Raw genomic sequence first — 9,348 nt, forward strand, 5'->3', positions numbered from 1 at the left:
ATATTAAACAATCCACATCCAATCATAAGAGATAATATTGGTTGTCATTTTATTTTAAAAGTATAAATTAAAATATAAATTTAGAATTGATTTCCTCCCGCCTACCTTTTATACTTTCTCGTACTCAATTCAAAATAATTAATTAAAACAATTCAAAATTATTTAATTTTAATATTTAATATAATTATTAATAAAATTTAATAATAATAATTAATTAATAAAATTTAATTTTAATTCAAAATTATTTAAATTAATAACATAACTATGCTTAGATTTTTTTGTATAGATGTGGTGGATTGAAATTAATATCCAGTGGGCTACACCTTACAAAAAAAATAAATAATAAATAAATAATACTCCGTAATAATAAATAAAATAGCGGCGCATTTTAGTACTGAATTATTTTGTGTAAAACCCTAGATACAAAAAAAAAAGATAGGAAAAAAATCAAATATGGCATGAAAGGATAAAACCCAGTTGGCAAATTTTTGTCAGATGATTTCAACTGGCGATGGTGGTTCTGCCGGTGCAGCGGATGGTGATGGCGGTGGCAATTTTCCGCTGCTGCGTACATTAGTCAAAGGTGCAGCTGTAACTGTAGGTGGTGTTTTTTCAATCACCATGATTTCATCTACTGCAATTACATTATTCACCCTACATAAAAAAGTAAGCACAAATACCCAACACCTTCTTTTTCTTGATTAATAGAATTACATAATATGATATTGAAGAAGATGAATTTTGAGTAAAAGATCAAATTTTTATTCTTGGGGTTGTGCATTTGTGCTTTGTTTTGATTTTATGATATGGGTGCAGGATAAATTTGGATCAAAGAATGCAAGTACATGTAATGTATGTAGAGGGAAAGGGTTTTACATGTGTAAATTATGTAAAGGGAATGCTACTATAGAGTGGTCTTCATTGTATGATCCTGTGTTTATAAACCCTTGTCTTTGTCCTACTTGTGATGGACATAGGTAATCTGAATTCTACATTAGTAATTTTTATTTATGTTAATGCAATAGTGCTTATTGATTCTTTTGCATTTGACTTTTAAGGGTCAATTGAATTGATGGCAAATATTGATTTTGATCGTAGGATTCAACGATGTCTTAACTGTTTGGGGAGTGGATTCATCCAACAAGCTAAAGGTATTTCATTTACGATACCATCGTGTTGTATTTGAACTCTAATTGGAAGCTGTGTTACAAATAGAATTAGAACAATGTTGACTTTTGTGGTCAGTAGGTCAGTTTAATATCTTTGAAAGGGATAAAGCTTCTTTTTGTCATAAAGAAATCTTAGTTTTGGATCAATGTTCTTTACAAATAATTTGAGTTATATTATTGACTGAAATATAAGTTTACCTGTTTGATCCAAAAGTCAAACCGTTCATATTTGTTTGAGTTTGTGACATGAGCTATATGACTATATGTTGATGCATAGAAACATTAAAATTTCTCGCAGGTTGACTTGTTAAAGAAGGTATATTGTTTGTTTGTTGGAGGCTCTTGTTGTGTTCAAATCAAATCGTATCAATTCCGCTTAAAGGTTTACTGGTTTGTGAATCTTTTTGTATGCAACACGAGATGAAAGCATGGCAACTTGATATACGAAGAAATTGGAACGATCAAAGAAAGAAGTAAGAATAATCTATGCTCGATTTACTGTAGGTTATATGATATATGATGTGGCGAAACTAGCATCCCGCTATGTGCTATTTTCTTAATGTATGTTTTTTGTAAGTGTTAGGCATTGAGTTATGACAGTGGAATAAAAGTTGTTCTTGTTCACTAAAGATTCTGAAACTATTTATCAGTACTTTGTGTGCTTGTTCCAAACTTTAAATAGATCAAAACAACTTGTAAAGAAGCTCGATTCAACGACTCAAAAACATCAGCAAAACTGGACGTCATGCATATCGATACTTAAAGATCATAATTATGATTCATTAATGATGATCGATCCCAGTTTTGTTTATATTTAAGCTCAACCGTGAAACTCAAACGTAAGCTTGATATTTCGACTCGATGGACTTTATGAATTTGAGTAGGATCTGTTGATACTATCTTGCAATACCAAATATCTTGCAAGGATTGATATGATCTTGCTATGTCTATAGCTTGAAAGGATTTTGACTGCCTTGGGCAAAAGTGATTTATTATATTATAATAATTATTAATAATAAATATTAATGGTGGGTGATTGCTATAAAATCGCAATTCCCTTTAGTATTTATCAAACTTGAGAGTGTAAGGCGTTCCTTTTTTTGGGGTGGGTCGGGTTCAAAAAATAAAATGGTTTGGGTAAAGTGGGATCATATTCTTCTACCTTTTGAAATGGGCGGGTTGGAATTGGGTTCTCTTAAAATCAAAAACTTATCCTTGATCGGCAAGTGGTGGTGGAGGTTCAAAACCGAACCCACCTCTTTGTGAGTCAAGGTCATTAAAAGTATTTTCGGGGCTTCAGGTTGTCTTGGGGTGGGTTCTCAACTAAACTGTTCTTCGGGTTCTTTATGGTGTAATATTGTGCATACTGGAGCTGTTTTGGATGTGTTGGGTATACCCTTTAGGGTGTCGTTTTGCAGGAAAATAGGTAATGGTGCAGAGACGTCTTTTTGGTGCGATCAATGGCTTGGAGAGGTGGTGCTAAAAGTAAATTCTCCAGGCTTTACCGGTTAGATGCTGATCAGTCTGCAGTGGTTCGTGACAGAGTTATTCGAGACAATTCAGTTCTAAAATTGGTGGATTGTTGGACCCGTACACCTTCGGGTAGAGTTGCAGGTGAATTATCCGAAGTTAAATAATTTTCTTGCTGAATTCACATTGGACAGTAGCAAGGATGATTATGGTTGTGGAGTTTGGGTAATGGTGTTTTCACTACCAATTCTCTTGCATCCATGATTGATTCCAAGCTCCTTTCAGTGGGGACTAATATAAGTGAAACTTTAAGTAATTATTTGGTACCAAAGAAGGTAGAGATATTTATTTGGCGAGTGCGAAAGAGAAGACTTTCTATTTTACCGGAACTTGACAAGCGAGGAGTTGATCTTCATTCGGTATCGTGTCCTCTTTGTAATGATGAAATTGAATCCTTAGATCATGCATTAATTTTGTGTAAACATGTGTTGGACATTTGGAGTAAAATCTACAATTGGTGGGGTTTTGGCAATGTGGTGAATTTAAGTATTAGCGAGGCGTTTCTCTGGAATTCGAATAAAATTACCTCGGATGTCGGGAGGCAAATTTGGCAAGCGGTCGAATGGGTGAGCGGTTATCTTATATGGAAGAATAGGAACCAAACGATTTTCAAGAAAAAATCATGGAATCCTCCGATTACGCTCAGTGAAATTCAAGTAAAAACATACGATTGGATTGCGAAGAGAATCAAGAAAAAAAAAAAACTATCGATTGGCATATGTGGTTAACTAATCCACAACTTGCTATTTCTTGATCATGTTTTTCTCGTGAGGTATTCGGTTGCCTTCTCGGCATCTTAGTGCAGTTTAATGTATGTATGTAGTATTTGTGTGAATTACTAGTCGTGATTGCAGGCCATTGTGGTCCTTCCTTGGCTGCTATTGTATTGTACCATTTGTTGTTTGTAATGTAAACTATGTTTGTTGAATTGTTTTCCTTTTTGTTTATCTACGTGAGAATGCAAGCAGGTAGGAAGCCAGGAGAATAGGAGATTTAAATCCTTTGAAAGTTTGAAGAGTTGTTATGTAAAGAATTAAGTGTAAAAAAATAAATAAAAACTTTTCATATTTCAGAAGGTAAGTAGGTAACCGAGCAACTCTACTAAACAGAGACAACAAAAGGCATTAAGGCAAGCCACGTGACGTTTTGTCCGTAGCAAAGGTATCGTCTAATCTTGGTAATATCGCGTCTCTCTTTGCGTTTATTAAATCTTCTGTTAAGCACATTCACGATCTCGTTGACGTGAATTTAGACTTAGACGATTTGTTACCTTCGTCTACTCTTGTTTGGGTTTCCGGGATTGGTGATGTTCCGAGCTTATGAAAGGTCCTTTTTGAAGAGTTTGACTGAGGGTTATTAGAATTTGTTAATCGTACAATCATGTTCAGTGACGTCAATGTAAATGGTTCGGAACTTCGGATCATGTTCAGGATGTTGATGCTTCTGTTTATATTACTCCTAGTAAAGTGTATTATGGGAATCAATATGGGACTGTTAAAGGTGCTTTAGACATAGTTGGTTTCGGGTTTAGTTTGACGGGCAAGTCAAATGAGATTTCGGTTTTAACTTCGGGCTCTTTGGACGTTCATGCTAAGGGTATTATTTTTGGTAGTGTGCCTTGTGGTGAGGATGCAGCCAAAGATGACGACGGTAGCCAGAAGGTTGTTGGTGTTGAGAGCGTTGTCAGTGATGCCATCCCGTGTTCGAGCTTGTGTATTGTTGATCACAATTCTTCGTCTCCAATAGGTATAGAAGCTTCAGTTCTAGGTGTGAGTGGTTCAGGTACTAAGAATACGATGGACAAGCTCAAACAGATGGAAGTAAATGAAGAGTTGGTACTTCAGGAGGAGGTTGTGGACGAGGGTGAGATGACTGGTGCATGTAATTCTTTTGATGGCAACTTAAGGTTGAATTTAGTTAAGGGTAAGTCTATTGTTGATTCAGGCTTGAATGTTAGCGTTAAGTCAGTTATGGTTCAAGGTTCGAGTGAGGAGGAGACGTCTAAAGCCTTAGATCTTAATGTTGAATGTGAATTTCCTACGATACATCAAAGTGTGGGCAATGTTGGTTCTTCGGGCAATTGTGCTAATTCTAATATTTTTGAGGACATTAGAAAGGATCTTGTTGATTGTTGGGTTAAAGGGAAGGTTCTTAATTCAATGACGGCTCTTAACCTAAACCGAAGTCTGGAAAGGCAAAACCTAGGACTATCCATGGCGAGAAATTGAGAAACTTCAATGTCGACGTTATGTGAATTGATCGGTTTGTGCTTTTTGTGTTGTCTATCGTTATTTGGTTAGATTTGGTTTTTTGTATTGGATCTTGTATTTAATTGTGTTTCGGGGTTTGTTTTAGAGACCCGGTTGTTCAAGGCCCGGGCTTAGTTATCTTTTGCTCTTTGTCTAGTGATAGGGTTCGTTTGCTACTTCCGAGTCTTGCAGTGTTTTTGGTTCGATTGTATCTTTGTTCGTCCTTTTCATTTATTGATGAAAAGACTTTGTTTTACTGTTATCGTTATTTTAGCAAAAGAAGTGATTAGATTTTCAGTGTTTGTAATAATTACAATTATTTGTATTTTTTTTTTCAGCGAAAAAACAGATAAATTTATAAATAACGAAAGAAGGCTCATCAAAAATGAAACCTCCCTCAAACTTACAAACGAAAAAAAAAAACCCGAGCAAAACTAAACAAAAACTACAAGAAGCTCGCAACTCTAACTATGAAAATAAAGGCTACGAAAAAAGAACAAAACAACAGAAAAAGCAATCTAATCTAACCGTTAACGGAAGATTAAGATTCAAATTCAACTCGACAACAAAGGAAACCTGCCACCACCTAGGACATAAAACGCTCATGCATCTTTAATAAACTCGCCAAACTTCTTCAATTCCTCTACACAAGCCAACTTCTTTTTTTTTCAACTCTCGGCTTTCTATCATGCGTCGAATCGGATGGAAGTTTGCTAGATGTGGACTCGGCCCCTTTTGAACGCCTACCATATTGTCCATGACATTGATAAAAGCAGCGAGACGATTGGGAACAAAAGGTTTTTTCCCCCTAGATTTATCGGAATTGGACGCTACGGACCCAGAATCAATATGGCCTTTAACCACTTCATCCTTCAAACTAACCTCATTAGTCTTACAAGACCCAACAGTGGGGTTCAAAGGCCCAACACCATCAACAATAACTGGCATTGTACCACACTCATAAACAACGTCAGTGTGTTTATCGCTACCAGACATAAAACCCACAACATCATCTTCTTCAACAATAACCTCATGCCTTGAAACCACGGGAGCCGAATCAACATCAAGCTCGTCAACAGAGTCGAAATCCGGAAAAAGACAATCAATTGACGAAACCTTAACCCGATTAGCACACTCCGGCACCGAAACAGGGGTGGGGATACGAACGGTCCCGATGACTAAACTTTCAGCCGCCGGTGAACTTGGAACTGGAATGGTTCCGACAATTAAACTTTCAGTGGCAGGAGGACTTGGAACAGGAACGGACTCGGAATCAATGTCAAGATCAATTGAAGAATTGTGAGCCAAGCATACCAAAGCAACATTATGCCGGTGACAAAAATTCCAAGATTTCAAGCATTGATTTTCGTAATTTTTTCCTAAACAAGGGAAAGCATTGTCAATGACACAAGAACCAGAAGCATTCAGATTCTCCATGGCCTTTTTGACACTTGCAGAAACACATTCGTAATTACAGGTTAAGAAGAAATTGTGTCCTTGTAAACAGGTGCCTTGTCAACCACAATGCGATCACTAACCGTAAAAGGCAAAACATTCCCTTCACAAACAGCTCGATTGGAATTAATCAAATCCAATGAAGGAAATTCATCACAGGAGATACGATCACACTCAAGGTTTGGGATTTCATTAACCCGAATGAAAAAAGCTTCGGTACCCAAATTGTTTTTAACCTCTTTAACCACATCAACTAGCATTGAAGGGTTATCTAACTCGATGAAGGCGTAGGCAAGTCCAATCTGCTTAAGATCGGATGACGAATTAGCCACATGAATCACTTTACCAAAACCTGCTGCTATTTATTTAATTTTCTCCTTTGAAAATAAATTGGCCGGGATACCAGTGATATTAATCTAAGCAAACCGGAAGAATCGATTGACCCGAAAAGAGAAGGGTCCGATAAAAACCAAACCATCAACACAAGGATGGACATTACATAAACGCTCCATGCTATTATCATCTACACAACAGACAACATACCCGAAGAACCCAATTTGAAAACCCGACTCGCAAGGACCCCTCTACGAGTCAAGCAACTCAACAATTTTTGATTAGAAAATGGTTTATGGTCGACCAACAAAACGCTAAGTCTAAGTTTGTTAACAATGTCGAAATTAACATTCAAGTTAACCTTTAAAACATTAGATCTAGCCCTAAACGGAGAGGAAGAAGAAAGACCAAACGAAAATTTGCGAGAAGCCTTACCCACAAACAACTTCTTACCAAACAAAGTCGATCCATTAAATTTGTCGATGGCCGAATCTGCATCTACACCAGAATCAAACCTCACAAAACGTCACAAAAGATCCATCAAACCTCACAAAATGTACCATACATGCATATTAAATGGATAGGTATACAGGTTCACAGATTTTTTAAGGGTATACCCCCGGATTTTTCAAACGGGTATCATGAATCTTTGGATCGGATTTTATTCGCAATGAATCTAATACATCCGTCACCCGCCCATAACCCATCTACGGGTACAAAATTTTACCCTATTTGTAAACTTTTCTAAATCCGCACATCGCGGATCTCGAATTTTTCTGCATCCATTGCCATCCCTAATGTGACTACCCGAAAATTTCCAACCAAATTTAAACTTAATCTTTATATGGTTTCGACACGATAAGCAAAGTCTGTTATGATGAGTCTTAATTTTTTTTACTGTTTCCATATATGCAACTACCCTTCGACTGTTCTAGACGATTCACGAACAACTATTTGTAAATAGATACATATATATTTAAAATATATATATATATATATATATATATATATATATATATATATATATATATATATATATATATATATATTAATTCGAATTAATTTGAAATATAAATTGAAATAATATACGATCTAATTGATAGAACTAAATATGTAAAATAAAATACGATATAATAAAACATATTATCAAAAAGTATATATATATATATATATATATATATATATATATATATATATATATATATATATATATATATATGTATAGAAAGTACATCGAACATAATTATTAAATGATAGTAACAATCGGTTGCTATTTTGATTGTTAGTAAACAAGTTTAAAATAAATTATGGCTGCTATCCTATTCTTTCAATTATGCACGTTTTGTTATTAGGTGACCTATTTAACATATCATTATTATTAATATATTGATATTATTATTATTTTGTTTATATGTAGATAATATGCATCATGAATATATATATGCATACATCTCGATGACCCATGAACTTCTATACACACATATATAGTGAATGATTATATATTTAATTGTTTAGACTAGTACTACGAATCATCAAAAGCTAAAATTTATGGAAACCCCCGTGATATGCAATTAACCTATCTAAGTATTTCTGTTTTATATCAACACCACGTTTTAAAATTATGTTAATATATTATATTTCTGCTTTTCCACCTTTGGAATTACACCACAATTGGAACACAAAAATCAATCCGTAATTTTTAAAGAAGATTAAAGTGTTAATAATTGACATAATTGATTGCTAGTTCTTGTCTTCTTTTCTATCTCTAGCTCATTTGAACTCCAATCATCATCATCTCTGGCTCATTTGAACTCCAATCATCATCCATTACTACTACTCTTGATGACAATTTTCGATAACTAGCATAACCAATTTCCTTTTGTATTTTGATGTTAACATTCGATGCTTATTCATTACTGCTTACTTTCATTGTGACTTTCATACGATCACTACCTCTGCCATCCTCAACCATGGAAAACCATCACCAAAAATCCACTTGTGAACAATGAGTATTGCTACTACCATATTCGATCATGGTTTCTGTTTTCTGTCCGGAATAACCCAACAAATCACCACCACTTTAAACCCATCATCCTCTTGGTCATACTACTGCTACTCTTACTTGTTTATGTTATTGTTTTCGGTTTGTAATCACGTATCAATAACAAAACCATTAAACTGCCATCATTCTCAACAAACAACAATCACCAATAACACAATATATATATATATATATATATATATATATATATATATATATATATATATATATATATATATATATATATATATATATATATATATATATATATATACCCGAAAACACCCACCAAAATCGATTACCATTCACCACCTTGAAACCCACTACAAATCCATTTAATCGCTACCCTACACCTTTTACCACCTTTAATCTCTTCTCTCTCTATACTATATCTTCTCGTGATTGACCAAACAAAACACATAAACCGCCATCTCTTTCTTCTCTCTCTCATCCATCTCTCTCTCTTGGAAACCTCCATGATCACCACCTTCACCATTACAACACCTTTAATAAATGGCTGCATCTACTTCTCTGTTTCAAAACCACTCGAGTGTTACTACGACATGCAACT

At 34.8% G+C, this 9,348-nt stretch overlaps 1 protein-coding gene across 3 annotated transcripts; it reads left to right on the top strand.

Moving 5' to 3' along the window:
* Positions 1-430: 430 nt before the first annotated feature.
* Positions 431-3,621, top strand: LOC139904230 (uncharacterized). 3 transcript variants are annotated; one of them, XR_011778706.1, is made up of 5 exons: positions 431-666; positions 817-977; positions 1,099-1,151; positions 1,468-2,783; positions 2,972-3,621. XR_011778706.1 is itself a non-coding variant. In XM_071886160.1 (4 exons), the coding sequence occupies exons 1-4, from the start codon at positions 496-498 to the stop codon at positions 1,470-1,472; spliced, it is 390 nt and encodes a 129-aa protein (XP_071742261.1). In that variant the 5' UTR covers positions 431-495; the 3' UTR covers positions 1,473-3,621. The 3 variants fall into 3 exon arrangements, 1 of the variants encoding a protein (XP_071742261.1); XR_011778707.1 differs by having other exon boundaries at positions 2,975-3,621; XM_071886160.1 differs by having other exon boundaries at positions 1,468-3,621.
* The last annotated feature ends 5,727 nt before the right edge of the window (positions 3,622-9,348 follow it).

Source organism: Rutidosis leptorrhynchoides, chromosome 4, assembly GCF_046630445.1.
Source record: "Rutidosis leptorrhynchoides isolate AG116_Rl617_1_P2 chromosome 4, CSIRO_AGI_Rlap_v1, whole genome shotgun sequence".
In the NCBI taxonomy this organism is placed as follows: domain Eukaryota; kingdom Viridiplantae; phylum Streptophyta; class Magnoliopsida; order Asterales; family Asteraceae; genus Rutidosis; species Rutidosis leptorrhynchoides.